Source organism: Salvelinus namaycush, chromosome 8 (genome assembly GCF_016432855.1).
Source record: "Salvelinus namaycush isolate Seneca chromosome 8, SaNama_1.0, whole genome shotgun sequence".
In the NCBI taxonomy this organism is placed as follows: domain Eukaryota; kingdom Metazoa; phylum Chordata; class Actinopteri; order Salmoniformes; family Salmonidae; genus Salvelinus; species Salvelinus namaycush.
The window spans coordinates 19198921-19218597 of NC_052314.1; the positions used below are offsets into that span (position 1 = coordinate 19198921).

The 19677-nt window shown below is 43.5% G+C and overlaps 1 protein-coding gene across 2 annotated transcripts; it reads left to right on the forward strand.

The window, feature by feature from the left end:
* On the forward strand, window positions 1-18934 carry oma1 (OMA1 zinc metallopeptidase). Of its 2 annotated transcripts, none has more exons than XM_038999416.1 (9): window positions 1-144; window positions 3050-3513; window positions 7892-8120; window positions 8888-9061; window positions 9232-9339; window positions 10898-11026; window positions 11305-11379; window positions 11610-11759; window positions 17363-18934. In XM_038999416.1, the coding sequence occupies exons 2-9, from the start codon at window positions 3077-3079 to the stop codon at window positions 17687-17689; spliced, it is 1629 nt and encodes a 542-aa protein (XP_038855344.1). In that variant the 5' UTR covers window positions 1-144; window positions 3050-3076; the 3' UTR covers window positions 17690-18934. The 2 variants fall into 2 exon arrangements, with proteins under 2 accessions (XP_038855344.1, XP_038855343.1); XM_038999415.1 differs by having other exon boundaries at window positions 3072-3513.
* Window positions 18935-19677: the final 743 nt, after the last annotated feature.

Consider the following 19677-nt stretch of genomic DNA (forward strand, 5'->3'; position numbering starts at 1 on the left):
AATGTCATTTTTGAGGAGACAGTCGTTGTCGGAACATTGTCTTAGAGCATGCATTGCAGTTGCAGGGGGGACTATTATTTTAGACGCACAAGACAGTTTCTATGTGTTTGACTTGCAGAGGACCGTCAAAGTAATTGAATAAAGGTAAATCCGAATTTATTTCTCAAGCTGGAGCCACCAAGATGAACTAAGGGGTTTTAAGAAAGTATCGATCACATAAAGGCAAATTTAACGTGTTTACACGTGCTATCTTTATTGGTGCATTGCTTTAGATCAGCTAGCTAGGTAGTTATAGCTAAGTAACGACGGTAGGCAAGATTGCAATGACATGACATTGCATCTGTTACCCACATTACTAGATATTAATAAAACCACAGTTAAAAGGTGGTAATCTCGGGGAAACTACTGGCAATTGCAAACGAATGTCAGTTGAACTCAATGTGTCACTTATGGAAGCCCATTCCCGCCACATTTGTTTTGTCGACGCTATCAATTTCGAGATACTCAAGTCAAAATGTTAACGTACGATCTTAAAAGGTATACTATTTCAACATTGAGACGCGTAAGTCAAACGTTTGAGATACTATATAAAAATGTAGATACTTTAAAATGTTGAATCATGATCAAAAATGGTTGATTATCGCAAAATGTTCAGCAACATAAGAATAGGATTATTTTATTTGTAGCATTGTGTGCCGATGTCCATGTATGGTTGCAGAGGTCAGTACAGCCGGGCTGCCCGCATACTTGTGCCAAACTGGCAGTTGCCCCAGCACTTTTGATTTGGTTTAATTAAAATGTTGCCACAAAAACATTGAAAAGATGGACAACAAAGTAACTTTGTTTAGACTGATTTGCCACAAGATCTGTCTACCTTTGCACAGTTAATCTGTGCTTCACTCTGATCAGCTGTAGCCTACTGATAACAACAACAGCTGCAGGTAGCCTAGAGAAGCCTATGCACTCTGATCCCCTCTGGCCACGGGAAACAACCCACTGGGAACCACTTCATTTCAACGTGGAAATGTTGGTAATATTTGGTTGAGACGTTGATCAATGAGATTTTAACTTTTATTCACCCACTCAAGCCAACAGTTGTTTCTTAATTCCGGTACTATCGAGTTTGAAAACTATACTCATCTAATAATCAAATACATTTCTATATTGGAGTGAGGTTGAGACCACATTGTGATCGGATTTTACCGAAACACCATGAATTCAACAGGGATTATCGCCAATCCATGAAGTGTGTTGAGAAGTATTAGCCGTTTTGTGACGTAGGCTTCTTTACATTAAATAAGGATAAGCGCCTGAGCTACGAATAGGGAAACAAACGGTATCAACTAGGACCTGTTTGATGTTGCACACTCTTGAAAAGCACTCTGATGTATAATACACTTTGCACCATGAGTAGAATTGTATCTTCCAGACATAGGGTCTATACTACTGTTGGTTATTGTCATTCTGTGTAACACAATTAGAGCTTTAACTTGGAACAGCATTGTGTAAACCTTTGTCCATGTAAAAACGTGTGTTGCAAAAGTCAAGAACAGTTTAAATAAATGTATTGCACCAAAAAATAGATGTATAGATAAAAGCTTTTAAAAAAGACACTGTCGTAACAGGCTTTGATGCTTTTAACTTCTTAAGAACTATTTCATGCCCTTCCACTGCCCCCCTTGCGGCCAGGGTGCATATTTCAGGCAGGTTGACATCACCTGTAGTATTTCTGCCTCTGTAGCCTTTGATTCGCCAAGACTCACACTTGGTGTAAAGGGGGAAAGCAAATATTAGCTAGAGAAGGTATTCAAATGTCATGTAAAATGTCATGATTTGGCCTCCACTGTACATATGATGCTGCAAAGGGTGGAGTCCTCAAAGGCACTCATCCCCTTGTTTCCTTTCATATTCATCGTTGACATGAGGCTTGTTTGTCAGGGTTCTGTATAGAACACAAACTATGTACTTTACAAGCAACACACCATGACCTATTTTGAAGAAGTGAAACAAATATGGTAATAGTTTACCAGTGCATTGCTCTCTTCACCTGGTCCGGGATGTCTTTCCCCCCAGCTTTGAGATCTGAGATATCTAATTTGACAAAAAGACACTAATGCATTCCACATGTAGTGGAATTTTCCATCCAGTACTACATTGCAATATAATGTCATTAAATTCATACCAATGAAACATTTAATTTCTCACCATGTATTTTCGGAAATCATTCTCCATTAGCTGCTCTTCCATCTTTAGTAATACTTCTTCCGTCTCGTTCAGGTTGAAGTAGAATTCCTCAACCGGACTCGTCGACTGTCCTTTAAAAGGTCACTAATCTCACAAAGGAGTTATAGGACTTAAAATAAATAAAAAAATGTATTGTTAAAGTCATTTACATTTTTTTTAACTTCCAAATATAACAGCCTAATTTCAATATCATAAAAAATAGTTGTCATACTTGCTTCCGGCATAGGAAAAGGATCTGAGCCTTTGCAGCGCTTTGGTGAGGGGGATCTCATCTGAAGAGGCAGGAGACCTCGGTCTCCCACATGACCTGTCCTCGGAGCATGAAGGCTCAAGATTCTCTGCAGTAAAATACATCATGACAATTCTTGGTACAGATAAAATACCTTTCCCAATTGATCAAGAATGAGAATAAGGGGTTTGCTTATGTTGTGAAGGGCCATCCTCACCGTCATTACTTGGTGGCTTGTGCTGTGTTTTAGCCTTTTGCTTCTTGGTAGCATTGGCACAGGTTTTCTGGTGCTGGGGGCATATTTTGGTGGGGGCTTGGGTAGACCTTTGCCTGAAAATAAACATAGTATCGACATTTTAGGGCTCTGTTCAATTAGTAAAGCTCAAGCGTTTCCGAGTTTACCGTGAATGCAGTCTCCGCTACAGCGGGAACATTGCTTTTAAATTTAAATCACGCTCTAAAGCTGAACTTCCGCGATGCAGATTGAATAGAGCCCTTTGTGTTTTTTGGGTTGGCGGGAATGGGCTTCCATAGTCAAGGACTGTTCTTCCATAGGCTTTCACCTGGGCATTTCAGGAATTGGTGTCTTCTCATTCAGGAACCATGGAGTTGTTGTGTGTCCGTCTCATGAGGAACCAACGCAGTTGCCTACCTGCCTACCTGTCTAGAAGCTTTCAAACCTCCCTTTGCCGACAGAGACAATCAACAACCAGGAGGACATTACCTTCTACAGAACTCTACTCAACCAACACATGTCGGAATCTACTGCAGCCTGAAACCACAGACTCTGTTTGTCAACTACACTTAAGGCCATCTTTATCTCAGAGACGACTTTTCTCATCTGAGAATGCAAGAACAGTACTTTTCCCAGTGGGGACACCTAGACCTGACCCTGCTGTCCACTCTCTCCCTGTTATATGGCTGTCTAAGCATGGACATAACTTCATCCATACCTCTGCTCCTCTCCGCGCCCTGCCTGCGCCTCTCATATGGCTGGTACTCAAACCCCTGCAGAAGATAGTGGCTATTATACTGGGCAGGTAAGATACACGTCCGAGTGTCGTCTCCTTCCATCTACAATGCATTTGAAGTTTTCAGACCCCTTCACTTTTTCTACATTTTATTACATCACAGCCTTATTCTAAAATGGATTAAAGTTTTTTCCCCTCCTCAATCTACACATAACACCCCATAATGACAAATCCAAAAAAAGATTTGACATTTTTGCAAATGTATAAAAAATTAAAATGTATATCACATTTACATAGGTATTCAGACTCTTTACTAAGTATGTTGTTGTAGCACCTTTGGTAGCGATTACAGCCTTGTGTCTTCCTGGGTACGACGCTACAAGCTTGGCACACCTGTATTTGGGGAGTTTCTCCCCTTCTTCTCTGCAGATCCTCTCAAGCTCTGTCAGGTTGGATGGGGAGTGTTGCTGCACAGCTATTTTCAGGTCTCTCCAGAGATGTTTGATCTGTTTCAAGTCCGGGCTCTGTCTGTGCCACTCAAGGAAATTCAGAGACTTGTCCCGGAGCCACTCCTATGTTGTCTTGGCTGTGTGCTTAGGGTTGTTGTCCTGTTGGAAGGTGAACCTTCGCCCCAGTCTAAGGTCCTGAGTGCTCTGGAGCAGGTCTCTCTGTGCTTTGCTCCGTTGATCTTTCCCTCGATCCTGACTAGTCTCCCAGTCCCTGCCGCTGAAAAATATCCCCACCGCATGATGCTGCCACCACCATGTTTCACCGTAGGGATGATATTGTCCAGGGGATGAGCGGTACCTGGTTTCCTCCAGATGTGATGCATGGCATTCAGGCCCAAGAGTTCAATCTTGGTTTCATCAGACCAGAGAATCTTGTTTCTCATGGTCTGAGAGTCTTTAGGTGCCTTTTGACAAACTCCAAACGGGCTGTCATATGCCTTTTGCTGAGTGGCTTTTGTCTGGCCACTCTACCATAAAGGCCTGATTGGTGGAGTGCTGCAGAGATGGGAGAACATTCCAGAAGGACAACCATCTCCACAGAGGAACTCTAGAGCTCTGTCAGAGTGACCATCGGGTTCTTGGTCAGCTCCCTGACCAAGGCCCTTCTCCCCCGATTGCTCAGTTCGGCTGGGTGGCCAGCTCTACGAAGATTCTTGCTGGTTCCAAACTTCTTCCGCCTTGATGGAGGCCACTGTTTTCTTGGAGATCTTCAATACTGCAGACGTTTTTTGGTACACTTTCCCAGATGTGTGCCTTGACGCAATCCTGTCTTGGAGCTCTACGGACAAGTCCTTCAACCTCATGGCTTGGTTTTTGCTCTGACATGCACTGTCAACTGTGGGATCTTATATTGACAGGTGTGTGCCTTTCCAAATCATGTCCAATCAATTGAATTTACCACAGGTGGACTCCAATCAAGTTGTAGAAACATCTCAAGGATGATCAATAGAAACAGGATGCACGTAAGCTCTCATAGCAAAGGGTCTGAATACTTATGTAAATAAGGTTTTTCTGTTTTCTATTTTTAATAGGTTTGCAAAACATTTCTTAACCTGTTTTTTCGCTTTGTCATTATGGGGTATTGTGTGTAGATTGATGAGGGAAAAAATGTATTTGATGCTTTCTAGAATAATGCTGTAACGTAACAAAATGTGGAAAAGGTGAAGGGGTCTGAATACTTTCCGAATGCACAGTACATTGATAAGGTTAATGATGGTAAGATAGACGTTCCTGCTCTGTCTCTAGTAGTGCTACATGGTGTGTTTGGTGTCTCTGTCTCTAGTAGTGCTACATGGTGTGTTTGGTGTCTCTGTCTCGAGTAGTGCTACATGGTGTTTTTGGTGTCTCTGTCTCTAGTAGTGCTACATGGTGTGTTTGGTGTCTCTGTCTCTAGTAGTGCTACATGGTGTTTTTGGTGTGTCTGTCTCTAGTAGTGCTACATGGTGTTTTTGGCGTCTCTGTCTCTAGTAGTGCTACATGGTGTGTTTGGTGTCTCTGTCTCTAGTAGTGCTACATGGTGTGTTTGGTGTCTCTGTCTCTAGTAGTGCTACATGGTGTGTTTGGTGTCTCTGTCTCTAGTAGTGCTGCATGGTGTTTTTGGTGTCTCTGTCTCTAGTAGTGCTACATGGTGTTTTTGGTGTCTCTGTCTCTAGTAGTGCTACATGGTGTTTTTGGCGTCTCTGTCTCTAGTAGTGCTACATGGTGTTTTTGGTGTGTCTGTCTCTAGTAGTGCTACATGGTGTTTTTGGTGTCTCTGTCTCTAGTAGTGCTACATGGTGTTTTTGGTGTCTCTGTCTCTAGTAGTGCTGCATGGTGTGTTTGGGGTGTCTGTCTCTAGTAGTGCTACATGGTGTGTTTGGTGTCTCTGTTTCTAGTAGTGCTACATGGTGTTTTTGGCGTCTCTGTCTCTAGTAGTGCTACATGGTGTTTTTGGCGTCTCTGTCTCTAGTAGTGCTACATGGTGTTTTTGGCGTCTCTGTCTCTAGTAGTGCTACATGGTGTTTTTGGCGTCTCTGTCTCTAGTAGTGCTACATGGTGTTTTTGGCGTCTCTGTCTCTAGTAGTGCTACATGGTGTTTTTGGTGTCTCTAGTAGTGCTACATGGTGTGTTTGGTGTCTCTGTCTCTAGTAGTGCTACATGGTGTTTTTGGTGTGTCTGTCTCTAGTAGTGCTACATGGTGTTTTTGGTGTCTCTGTCTCTAGTAGTGCTACATGGTGTTTTTGGTGTCTCTGTCTCTAGTAGTGCTACATGGTGTGTTTGGTGTCTCTGTCTAGTAGTGCTACATGGTGCTTTTGGTGTCTCTGTCTCTAGTAGTGCTACATGGTGCTTTTGGTGTCTCTGTCTCTAGTAGTGCTGCATGGTGTTTTTGGTGTCTCTGTCTCTAGTAGTGCTGCATGGTGTGTTTGGTGTCTCTGTCTCTAGTAGTGCTACATGGTGTTTTTGGTGTCTCTGTCTCTAGTAGTGCTACATGGTGTGTTTGGTGTCGCTGTCTCTAGTAGTGCTACATGGTGTTTTTGGTGTCTCTGTCTCTAGTAGTGCTACATGGTGTTTTTGGTGTCTCTGTCTCTAGTAGTGCTACATGGTGTTTTTGGTGTCTCTGTCTCTAGTAGTGCTACATGGTGTGTTTGGCGTCTCTGTCTCTAGTAGTGCTACATGGTGTTTTTGGCGTCTCTGTCTCTAGTAGTGCTGCATGGTGTGTTTGGTGTCTCTGTCTCTAGTAGTGCTACATGGTGTGTTTGGTGTCTCTGTCTCTAGTAGTGCTACATGGTGTTTTTGGCGTCTCTGTCTCTAGTAGTGCTACATGGTGTTTTTGGCGTCTCTGTCTCTAGTAGTGCTACATGGTGTTTTTGGCGTCTCTGTCTCTAGTAGTGCTACATGGTGTTTTTGGCGTCTCTGTCTCTAGTAGTGCTACATGGTGTGTTTGGCGTCTCTGTCTCTAGTAGTGCTGCATGGTGTTTTTGGTGTCTCTGTCTCTAGTAGTGCTACATGGTGTTTTTGGTGTCTCTGTCTCTAGTAGTGCTACATGGTGTTTTTGGTGTCTCTGTCTCTAGTAGTGCTGCATGGTGTTTTTGGTGTCTCTGTCTCTAGTAGTGCTACATGGTGTGTTTGGTGTCTCTGTCTCTAGTAGTGCTACATGGTGTTTTTGGCGTCTGTCTCTAGTAGTGCTACATGGTGTTTTTGGTGTCTCTGTCTCTAGTAGTGCTACATGGTGTGTTTGGTGTCTCTGTCTCTAGTAGTGCTGCATGGTGTTTTTGGTGTCTCTGTCTCTAGTAGTGCTACATGGTGTTTTTGGTGTCTCTGTCTCTAGTAGTGCTACATGGTGTTTTTGGTGTCTCTGTCTCTAGTAGTGCTACATGGTGTTTTTGGCGTCTCTGTCTCTAGTAGTGCTACATGGTGTGTTTGGAGTCTCTGTCTCTAGTAGTGCTGCATGGTGTTTTTGGCGTCTCTGTCTCTAGTAGTGCTACATGGTGTTTTTGGTGTCTCTGTCTCTAGTAGTGCTACATGGTGTTTTTGGTGTCTCTGTCTCTAGTAGTGCTGCATGGTGTTTTTGGTGTCTCTGTCTCTAGTAGTGCTACATGGTGTTTTTGGTGTCTCTGTCTCTAGTAGTGCTGCATGGTGTGTTTGGTGTCTCTGTCTCTAGTAGTGCTACATGGTGTTTTTGGTGTCTCTGTCTCTAGTAGTGCTACATGGTGTTTTTGGTGTCTCTGTCTCTAGTAGTGCTACATGGTGTTTTTGGTGTCTCTGTCTCTAGTAGTGCTACATGGTGTTTTTGGTGTCTCTGTCCCTAGTAGTGCTACATGGTGTGTTTGGTGTCTCTGTCTCTAGTAGTGCTGCATGGTGTTTTTGGTGTCTCTGTCTCTAGTAGTGCTACATGGTGTTTTTGGTGTCTCTGTCTCTAGTAGTGCTACATGGTAATTTTGGTGTCCCCTCTCCTCTAGGAGTATCAGGAAGTGGTGGTTGGCCCTCCCGCCCAATAAGCAGCAGCTCGTGCGTCAGAACTTCTGGCGTCGCCGTTGGCAGCTGGTGGCCGGGGGTATGGTTGCTATGGTGATCATGGCAAGTTTCTTCCTGACTCATCTGGACGAATCGCCCATCACGGGACGCACACGCCTCCTAGTCTTCAGTAGAGAGAACTACATGGAGCTGGCTGCAGTGACAGGAGATGGGGTGAGACCAATAACTGTATATATGAATGGCCATCGATCACGTGACACCATTCATTCCTTTGTGAAGACTCAATAGCGCGTTGAAGACAAATGAAGTCTGTTAAGATAACGTCTCATGGAGACATAACATGCACGGTTTGAGCTACTCCAGGAAGTGACGTTGCAGGCTAGCCCAGTACTACATATATCTGGTGTATTAGAAGCAATTATTGGTATCATAATTGTCTTAAAAAATGTATTCCATTTACTATAATGGGGGAATCCTGTTTTTTGCTAACAATGCCTGCAGTACCGCGGACAGAGAGAGGGTGAAGAGATGCTGTTAACCCTGTGGGCCATATTAAATCTAATAAGATCGTCGTTTTTAACCATTCAGATGAACCTGTTTTAGGAAATTGTGATTTCATAATATATGATATATTATAAACCTGGTGGTTCGAGCCCTGAATGCTGATTGGCTGAGAGCCGTGGTATATCAGACCGTATATACTGTTCTAATTACGGTGGTAACCAGTTTATAACAGCAATAAGGCACCTCGGGTGTGTGGTAGATGGCCAATATACCACGGCTAAGGCCTGTATCCAGGCACTCCGCATTGCGTCGTGCAGAAGAACAGCCGTTAGCCGTGGTATATTGGCCATATACCACACCCCCTCGGGCCTTATTGCTTAATTATAATATAATAATAGTTCAGTAACCGACTCTTGTTTGTGTCCTCAGTGCATGGAGGATGTTGATTTAACCGTGTGTGTGTGTTTTCTACCCAGTACATGGAGGAATTTGCTGAGTTGATGGTTCCAGAGAAGGATCCTCGTCACCAGGTGGTAGAGAGAGTGGTGGAGCACCTGGCCCAGAGGAACAAAGACATCCCAGAGGTCTTCTCTGTTCCATGGAGCGTCCACTTGGTCGACAGCCCTACCGTCAACGCTTTCATACTGCCTGTGAGTCCCAGGCCCTGCTGTGTGTGTGTGTGTGTGTGTGTGTGTGTGTGTGACTTTGTTTTTATTCCCAGTCCAGATCAAAACATGTAGACGAAACTGGCCAGCGCAGATCAAAACAGTAAGAGCAAAAGTTGACTGTTGTTTGTATGATACCTGTCTCTCTCCTCTAGAATGGAAAGGTGTTCATGTTCACTGGGATGTTGGAGGCCGTTGCAGATATTCACCAGCTCACCTTCATCCTGGCACATGAGATGGCCCACGCAGTGATGGGACACTCTGTGAGTATACAGCCAGGCCTTTCTGTCTGTCTCTCTAGTGATGGTACACTGAGTATACAGCCAGGCCTTTCTGTCTGTCTCTCTAGTGATGGTACACTGAGTATACAGCCAGGCCTTTCTGTCTGTCTCTCTAGTGATTGTACACTGACTATACAGCCAGGCCTTTCCACCTGTCTCTCTAGTGATGGGACACTGACTATACAGCCAGGCCTTTCTGTCTGTCTCTCTAGTGATGGTACACTGAGTATACAGCCAGGCCTTTCTGTCTGTCTCTCTAGTGATGGTACACTGAGTATACAGCCAGGCCTTTCCATCTGTCTCTCTAGTGATGGTACACTGACTATACAGCCAGGCCTTTCTGTCTGTCTCTCTAGTGATGGTACACTGACTATACAGCCAGGCCTTTCTGTCTGTCTCTCTAGTGATGGGACACTGAGTATACAGCCAGGCCTTTCTGTCTGTCTCTCTAGTGATGGGACACTGACTATACAGCCAGGCCTTTCCATCTGTCTCTCTAGTGATGGTACACTGACTATACAGCCAGGCTTTTCTGTCTGTCTCTCTAGTGATGGTACACTGACTATACAGCCAGGCCTTTCTGTCTGTCTCTCTAGTGATGGTACACTGACTATACAGCCAGGCTTTTCTGTCTGTCTCTCTAGTGATGGGACACTCTGTGAGTATACAGCCAGGCCTTTCCATCTGTCTCTCTAGTGATGGTACACTGAGTATACAGCCAGGCCTTTCCGTCTGTCTCTCTAGTGATGGGACACTGAGTATACAGCCAGGCCTTTTTGTCTGTCTCTAGTATACGTGTGTGAGGATTTTGAATAGGACTGAATTGTGTGTCCTCACAAGGTTAGTTATACAAGACTGTGTGTGTGTGTTTTCTCGTTGCTTGCTTGGGGGCTACACAGAGTCGTGTCCTGTTCTGTGCCGAGTGACTCGTCAGCCTCAGTCATGCTACAGTACTACTGCTCTCCTCCTCTCTCTCATCCACGTCACCTCACCTGACCTACAGCTCAGATCTGTTGCAGGTCTTCAGAGAGGATGTCATTAATTGTAGTGGGGTTGTATCATCAGTCACTAGTTGTAAGAAGCTCACAGACAGAGAGTACTTTAGATGTCTGAGACGCTAATGGTGTTTCTGGACTGACGGTACAGACGTTTTTAAGTAGAGAGTCTGGTCCCTTTTCAATGGAATCAGAGCAGCTGACTGTTCTAATCGGATATGGCTCTTGCTCTGAGAGAAATGTTTGGAGTTGGTTTCTGATCCTTTCCTCTGAGACCTGTATACCCTCCAATACAGGACCGTTTAATTGGATGAAGAAAATGAATATGGATTAATCAGTTCCAGCCTCGCTCTGGGTGTCTGCTGTTAGATTCACCGTTTCCTAATGTAATCTCCATATTAGGTCTGAATTAAAAGTTGAGATGAAATAGGTGGGAACAATCAATACACTTACAGAGAATTATTTATTTGTTGCTTTTCTACGTTCTCTCTCCCCTCCCTACTTTTTTCTCTCTTTTTGCTCCTTCCCTCCCTTCCTCCCTCCAGGCAGAGCAGGCCAGTATGTCTCATGTGGTAGACTTCCTGTCTCTGATCCTGCTAACAGCCATCTGGGCCATGTGTCCTCGAGACAGCCTGGCTGTACTGGGACAGTGGATACAGACTAAGCTCATACAGGTAACAGACACATATCAGGATTTTTCATGTGGTGGAAGATATGTTTAACTAATCTCTCTGTCTCTGTGTCTCTCTCTGTCTCTGTGTCTCTCTCTGTCTCTGTGTCTCTCTCTCTTTCTGTGTCTCTCTCTCTTTCTGTCTCTCTCTGTGTATGTCTCTGTCTTTCTCTGTCTCTGTGTCTCTCTCTGTGTATGTCTCTGTCTTTCTCTGTCTCTGTGTCTCTCTCTGTCTTTCTCTCTCCCTCTCTCTCTCTCTCTGTGTGTGTGTCTCTCTGTCAGTTCCTGTTTGATCGTCCCTATAGCAGGAAGTTGGAGGCAGAAGCTGATCAGGTTGGACTCCAGCTGGCTGCCAAGGTACAGGATAGGACAGTAGCTCTGTCTCACTCTTGCCTCCTGACCCTTCTGTATATGCTGACTAAACTTACAGCTGCCTACAGTGCACTAGATGGCGATGTTGTCAAATCTAGAATTTCTCCCACTCTTCTAACCGTCAACCTGTTCTGGATGCTGTAGTAATGTATCGTTTCCGTGACAACCATACAGGCGCCCAGGGTGTGTGTAACCCAGTCTGTCTCTCCCTCCAGGCATGTGCTGATGTGCGGGCAGGGCCAGTGTTCTGGCAGCAGATGGAGATCAGTGACCAGCTGAGAGGAGAACATTCAGTACCAGAGTGGCTCTCCACACACCCCTCTCACAGGAACAGAGTTATACAGCTGGACAGGCTGGTCCCACAGGTAGCAAGCATGCAGGGGAGAGAGAGAGAGCGGGAGAGAGACTCGTCCACATACACCAGTATACACTGTCGCCAAGGGTCTATATTCAGAGGGGTTGGGTTAAATGCGGAAGACACATTTCAGTTAAATGCGTTCATTCCAACAACTGACTAGGTATCCCTCTTTCCCTTCCTATATGATGTCAATCTTGTCATCAAGTCATTCCTGCAGTCTGATGAGACATGATGGCTGTGTGTTTGTGGTATGCACACGACCGATGAGTCTGCTATACCTGGTCTCACACCGCAGGTAGTTAGAATAGTCCACGTGACCTACTGGTGTTGCTAATGTATAGAAGCGCATCACATGGCCTGAAGACTGGTGCAAGAGGAGTACTCCCAACAGAGCTGTAGGATTGAGCAGGGAGTCTAGTCTAACGAGACACCTACATATGTCGGAGCCTAATTTGACCCCATTCGTCGCAGGAGGAAAATAATCCTGCAGCAATGAGATTTTAATATCTGAATAAATATTTAGCCTCACCGCCAGGGGGCAGCTGAAGGCGTTTGTTTTGTATACAACGCACACCGTACCTACATTATACCTTATGTAGGCTACATGCAGGCTACAGCATGTCTCGTGTGAATTCTTATGTAGAGGTAGATGCAGTTTTCGTTAGGGGACATCTTTATTATTATTATTTTTTAATCAATTGTTTTATTAAATGTTGAAGGCAAGCATAAGGCAGAATAGATGTATGGTTTCCTCAATGTCTGTTTCCCGGGACACACAGTCTACATGGATTTGAATCCTGCCCACTGCCCTTTAACTCATGGATGAAGGTCTATTTTTTTACGCATTCGTTCCACGTTTTTTACAGTGTTAATTCTGCGTTGTTACAGGGTTAAGACGGAAACAACTCAAATGGTTAACAGTTTAGGCATGAATTCCGAGTGGTTAAGGTTAGGACTATGGTTTAGGGAAGGCTTACCTTCTCTGGGATATGTGGGACGGTAGCGTCCCACTTGGCCAAAAGCCAGAAAAAATGTAGCGCACCAAATTCAAATATATTATTATAAAAATCAATCTTTCATGAAATCACAAATGAAAGACACCAAATTAAAGCTACACATGTTGTGAATCCAGCCAACATGTCTGATTTCAAAAGGATTTACGGGGAAAGCACACCAAACAATTATGTTAGCTCAGTACATAGCCACAGAAAAACACAGCCATTTTCCCAGCAAAAGATAATAGTCACAAAAAGCAGAAATAGAGATAAAATGAATCACTAACCTTTGATGATCTTCATCAGATGACACTCATAGGACATCATGTTACACAATACATTTATGTTTTGTTCGATAATGTGCATATCTATATCCACAAATCTCGGTTTACATTGGCGCCATGTTCAGAAATGCCTCCAAAATATCCGGAGAAATTGCAGAGAGCCACGTCAAATAACAGAAATACTCATCATAAACTTTGATGAAAGATACATGTTTTACATAGAATTAAAGATACACTTGTTCTTAATACAACCGCTGTGTCAGATTTCAAAAAAACTTTACGTAAAAAGTACACCATGCAATAATCTGAGACGGCGCTCAAAAATAACAACATTTCTCTGCCATGTTGGAGTCAACAGAAATACGAAATTACATCATAAATATTCCCTTACCTTTGATGATCTTCATCAGAATGCACTCCCAGGAATCCTAGTTCCACAATAAATCGTTGTTTTGTTCGATAATGTCCATTACTTATGTCTAAGTAGCTACTTTTGCTAGCATGTTTAGTGCACATGTCCAAACGCTCGCGCAGATGCAGGCGAACTCGGACGAAAACGTAAAAAAGTGATATAACAGGTCGCATAAACTGGTCAAACTAAGTAGAAAATCAATCTTCAGGATGTTGTTATCATAACTATCCAATAACGTTCCAACCGGAGAATTCCTTTGTGTCTCTAGAAGTTATGGAAAGCAAGACGATATCGTTTGGAACGCGCGTGACCAGGAACTGGCATTCTGCCAGACCAATGACTGAAACACCTCCCATCCGGCCCCACATCACACTAGAGGCTTCATTCCACGTTCTACAGACTGTTGACATCTAGTGGAAGGCGTAGGAAGTGCAAACAGATCCATATTTTACAGGGAATTGAATAGGCGATGAGTTGAACATTGACCAGTCTCAGAATTCTCACTTCCTGTTTGGATTTTTTTCTCAGGTTTTTGCCTGCCATATGAGTTCTGTTATACTCACAGACATCATTCAAACAGTTTTAGAAACGTCAGAGTGTTTTATATCCAATAGCAATAATAATATGCATATATTAGCATCTGGGACAGAGTAGGAGGCAGTTCACTATGGGCATGCAATTCATCCAAAAGTGAAAATGCTGCCCCCTATCACAAAGAAGTTAAAGCAGAATAATGAAAACCGACGAGCCTATGTATCATAAGTGTTCTTAGTGCCTACTAGAGCATTGTGAAAGGCCGTAGCACAGTGGTCTAAGCAGCGCGCTCCAGCTCCGAGCCTCATGAGTTGGCGCCCAGTGCTGGGAGATATAGTGACCAGTCTGAACCTGCATTAGTCCCACATGTTAATTTCTTTTATTTCAATGTTTTCAAGATGACGTTGGAGGCGGCTTATGGTAGAGATGTTAGCATTAAATTATCTGGCAACAGCTCTGGTGGACATTCCTGCAGTCAGCATGCCAATTGCACGCTCCCTCAAAACTTGAGACATTTGTGCCATAGTGTTGTGTGACAAAACGGAACATTTTAGAGTGACCTTTTATTGTCCCCAGCACAAGGTGCACCCGTGTAATGATCATGTTGTTTAATTAGCTTCTTGATATAGCACACCTGTCAGGTGGATGGATTATCTGGGCAAAGGAGAAATGCTCACAAACGGGGATGTTAACATATTTGTGCACAAAATATGAGAGAAATACGCTTTTTGTGCGTATGGAACATTTCTGGGATCTTTTATTTTAGCTCATGAAACACGGGACCAACACTTTACATGTTATGTTTATATTTTTGTTCAGTATATATTTACAAATTATACATCATCTATAAAACGTGGACAAGCATCCACAGTGGAGTAAAGTTTATTGTTCTACAGTAGGCCCAAATCAGCTCATCAACTCAGCCAGGGAAACACAGTAACTTATTCATTATGTGACAATGGATAGGCTAACGGGTAGCCCACAGAATGTAGCCTATTGGACTATTGCAACCATCGATGGCACTAGATTACCAGCTGATGTCTCATTAAACCATCAATACGTGCTAAATTCACCTGCACAGCTTTTCTCAATTACAACCATTGTTGGTCTCCTCATTACCGCTCCCTAAAAGTTGATGTCGGGGTTACCTTAGTCCTGCTTGCAACCCTTTTAAGATATGTTCGGTCTCTGGTTGGTCTTATCATCGGAACAACTTTTTGAACAGACTAAGGGGGATTTATCTATTTGACAAGCATTCTGTACAATGGAAATAAAGTATTTCATTATTTAACACAGCAAATCTACTGTGGCGATTTACCTGACACTTTGTATGAATGGAAACTCATGTTGGTGAATCTTACTGTTATTATTATTTATTTTTTCCTATTTATGTTATTCAAAGTGTCTGGTATGGTCATTTCTTATCAAGATTGGGGGGTAAATTATCCCTGGTCTCCCCATATTTGAAATGTGTAAACAAATCAAGTCAATCGGGGGAATTTAGTTATTTTTGCCTGAAGGGCGTGGGACGGAATCGAACCCACGTCGACATGGTCAGCCTACACGTGCACGGCCCTAAGAGTGGTGTAAAGCTCGCCGTCATTGGACTGGAGCAGTGGAAACGCGTTCTCTGGAGTGATGAATCATGCTTCACCATCTGGCAGTCTGACGGACAAATCTGGGTTTGGCGGATGCCAGGAGAACACTACCTGCTCAAATGCGTAGCGCCGACTATAAAGTTTGGTTGAGGAGGAATAATGGTCTGGGGCTGTTTTTCATGGTTAGGCCCCTTAGGTCCAGTGAAAGGAAATCTTAAAGCTACAGCATACAATGACATTCTAGACGATTCTGTGCTTCCAACTTTGTGGCAACGATTTGGGGAAGGCCCTTTCCTGTTTCAGCATGACAATGCCCCTGTGCACAAAGCGAGGTGCATACAGAAATGGTTTGTCGAGATTGGTGTGGAAGAACATGACTGGCCTGCACAGAGCCCCGACCTCAACCCCATTGAACACCTTGGGATGAATTTGACCGCCGACTGCGAGCCAGACCTTATCGACCAACATCAGTTCCCGACCTCACTAATACTCTTGTGGCTGAATGGAAGCAAGTCCCGACAGCAATGTTCCAACATCTAGTGGAAAGCCTTCCCAGAAGAGTGGAGGCTGTTCTGGCAGCAAAGGGGGACCAACTCCATATTAATGCTCATGATTTTGGAATGAGATGATTGAGGAGCAGGTGTCCACATACTTTTGGTCATGTTGTGTACGTACATACAAACACAAGACACACACACACAGACGTATGTATGTATGTACACCACACACCCATATATCCTCACAGGCACAGTAGCACACAAACTCTCGTCTGATGGACAATTAGTGTTTTCTCCATCTGTTCCTCTCCTGCTAAAACAGACACACTCAAGGGTAAATACACTCCTGTGTGTCACACAGGGTTACATGCGCACACACACACACACACACACACACACAGACAGTTGGCACGCTACTGAGCCCTCCTGTTGAATCCCAGACTGGGACATTGACCTGTAGAAGTAGTGATATGGATCCGTACATTTAGGGATGGATTTACTCACATCCACCGTGTGTGTAGGAGAGAAAACACACCTGATTAACGGACGGCCGAAATGTACTTTCAAAGAATCTTGTGGCCGTACTATCGTCTCTGACCACACAGCATCTGCTGTCACTTTCAGTTAGTTTCCTGACGATTGTTCATTTTCAGTGGGGGGGTGGGGGGGTTCTAAGCTGACTTGTATAATTGTTTTAAGATGGTCATATTATTATGTATCGTTTAGCTAACGCCTTTTTTGGGTAGGCACAAAACTACCTTCATACGTTTTTTAAACGGGTACCGGTTACCTTCAGATGAGTCCCGTGAAACTTGAGGGTCGTAGAGCAAAACGGAGAACACAGTGGGCTCACAGTAGTTTGTAGCCCAAATGGTTTGTACGCTACAAACAGAAGTTGGTACATCGACGGTACCAACTTCAGAAGAGTCCACTGACGCTTGTGGGGGTCGTAGAGACCACCATTGTGTTCGTGAGAGTCTCCCCATTCCATAGAGTGAAGACCGATTTTTGGGATATCTCATGGTCTGACAAATACCGCTCCATCTCTGCCACCTTTCACCGCAGATGGGGAAGTGCGACATCGGCGCATGCGGTGGCTTGAGACACATCTAATGCAAAAACACAGAAATCTCTAGCTTAAACGGGGAAAAAAATATTGCGTTACTTTCATTGAAGCACCGGTACGTCAGTTGACTCTAGGGCGATAACAAGCCACTGCCACACGCTGCTCTCATACGTTTGTCTTTCTGGTGTGTTTCCACTATAACCTCCCTCTCTCCCTCTCCCCAGTACCTGGAGTTGAGGGAGAGCTGTTCCTGTCCTGCCCTCCCTGCTACAGACCCCAGAGCTGTCTTCGCTCAGAGTGTCAAAGTGCTGCTGAACGCTACTAGGGACCTGGAGGGAGAGGCGGGGAAGAGACTGAAACCACGAGCTCTGTCTCAGAGCCCAACCTCAGACCACAGCAGGGCTCCACATCCAGGGGGACTGGCTACTGCCCTGCTAGCCTCCTCAGCCTCAGCCACAGCCTCAGCCACAGCCACAGCCCTGACCCTAGACACTGGAAGATTTCAAGTGGGGACATGCTGCACTCAATGGCCTAATGAGCATATACAATGAGCATATAAAGTGAGGTCCAAAATGATTGACTCCCCTGATAAAGATGAGCAGTAATGACTATAAAATAAATAAATACAATTGATATGATTTTATACTTCTACAATTGCTTAGAGAAAGAGATTTTGTTAAACAAGAATTGTTTTCTCAAAAAGGTAGGGTTTGAAATGATTGACACCCCTAAAGATTGACGCCTCTAAAGTAATCAAACGTTTAGTATTTTGTCCCATAATCCTATCACGCAATGACTACATCAAGCTTGTGACTACAAACTTGTTGGATGCATTTGCAGTTTGTTTTGGTTGGGTTTAAGATTATTTAGAATATATTTCTCGACACTTCTACATTGATGTGGAGTTAATTGTGAATAATGATGAGTGAGAAAGTTACAGAGGGTCAAAGATCATACCCCCAACACATGCTAACCTCTCACCGTTACCAATAACAGAAGAGATTTAACAAATGATTGTTCAAACTATGGCTATATGTCTTCTATGTACGCCTCACTGAAACTGCCAAGCAATAATTTAACATGATTTCCGAAATCAAGTTTATAAGGGAAATAAAAGTCAAAACATCTCAACTATAAAAGAGTAAAATACTAGATTGAGTCATCCTCTCTTTCCAAAGACCACAACCTGGAAGTCAGTGGAAAGTTGTGTTCGTCCCATCTCAGTGGTGTTTGTCTAATACATGTTCATGTGATTACAAATAATTGCCATGTAATGTGTTTCTACATGGATTGTTGTACAGCCAAATTCCTCAACAGTAAGATAACACAACGCGTGAAATAAACCTCCTTGATTGATCAAAACTGGAAACATATAAATAACATTCTAACAACATTGAGGAAATGTCTTGGTCACCCTGATACAAACCATGTAAGAATGTCCTTCAGAAAGTACTCATACCTCTTGACTTATTCACATTTTGGTTTTCTGGGTAGACCGTGTGTAGGCACTGTGTCCTGTATGTCACCTACTTTATTTACACTATCGTGTCCATCCATCACCACCTGTTGCCATGTGTTTTTGTGGTAATGTGGCCATCGTCAAGTTAATTTAAATGAGTTTTATGTCTCGTCCTGAAGGAATGGTATTGTGTTGTATTTTAGTGTCAAAGATCTTTGTAAAATCATAGAAATGTGTAGTTTTGTACAAATCATGTATTGAACAAGCCAAAGAACATATTTTCTATACTAGAATGTACACCTTAGAACCTGACAACCCAAAAATGAATGGGTTTTGAGGTAAACTGATCTAGTGTGGTTTGTCGTTGTAACGTAAGTGTGAATGTCTGGGTTCTAACCTTGGTTGACCGTGTTAGCACACTGAGCTAAAGCCTAGGCATTTGCTCAGGGGGAATGCACGAGTCTACAGTGTCCTTTCCTCTCTGGTCGAAGGGAATTGTATGAGTCTGTGCTAGAACAGGAATCTGTAAGTCACACACATACAGGAGGGTGTGACAGTGTAGTCCCAGGGGAGAGAGTCAGAAGAAATGCATTATCCTGTGAGAGAAGCATAAGATCATCAAGCTGCTTCCTAACACACACAGCCCAGTAATATATACACGCAACCCAGTAATATATATACACGCAACCCAGTAATATACACACACAACCCAGTAATATACACACACAACCCAGTAATATACACACACAACCCAGTAATATACACACACAACCCAGTAATATACACACACAACCCAGTAATATACACACACAACCCAGTAATATATATACACGCAACCCAGTAATATATATACACGCAACCCAGTAATATATATACACGCAACCCAGTAATATATATACACGCAACCCAGTAATATATATACACACAACCCAGTAATATATATACACGCAACCCAGTAATATATATACACACAACCCAGTAATATATATACACACAACCCAGTAATATACACACACAACCCAGTAATATACACACACAACCCAGTAATATATATACACACAACCCAGTAATATATACACA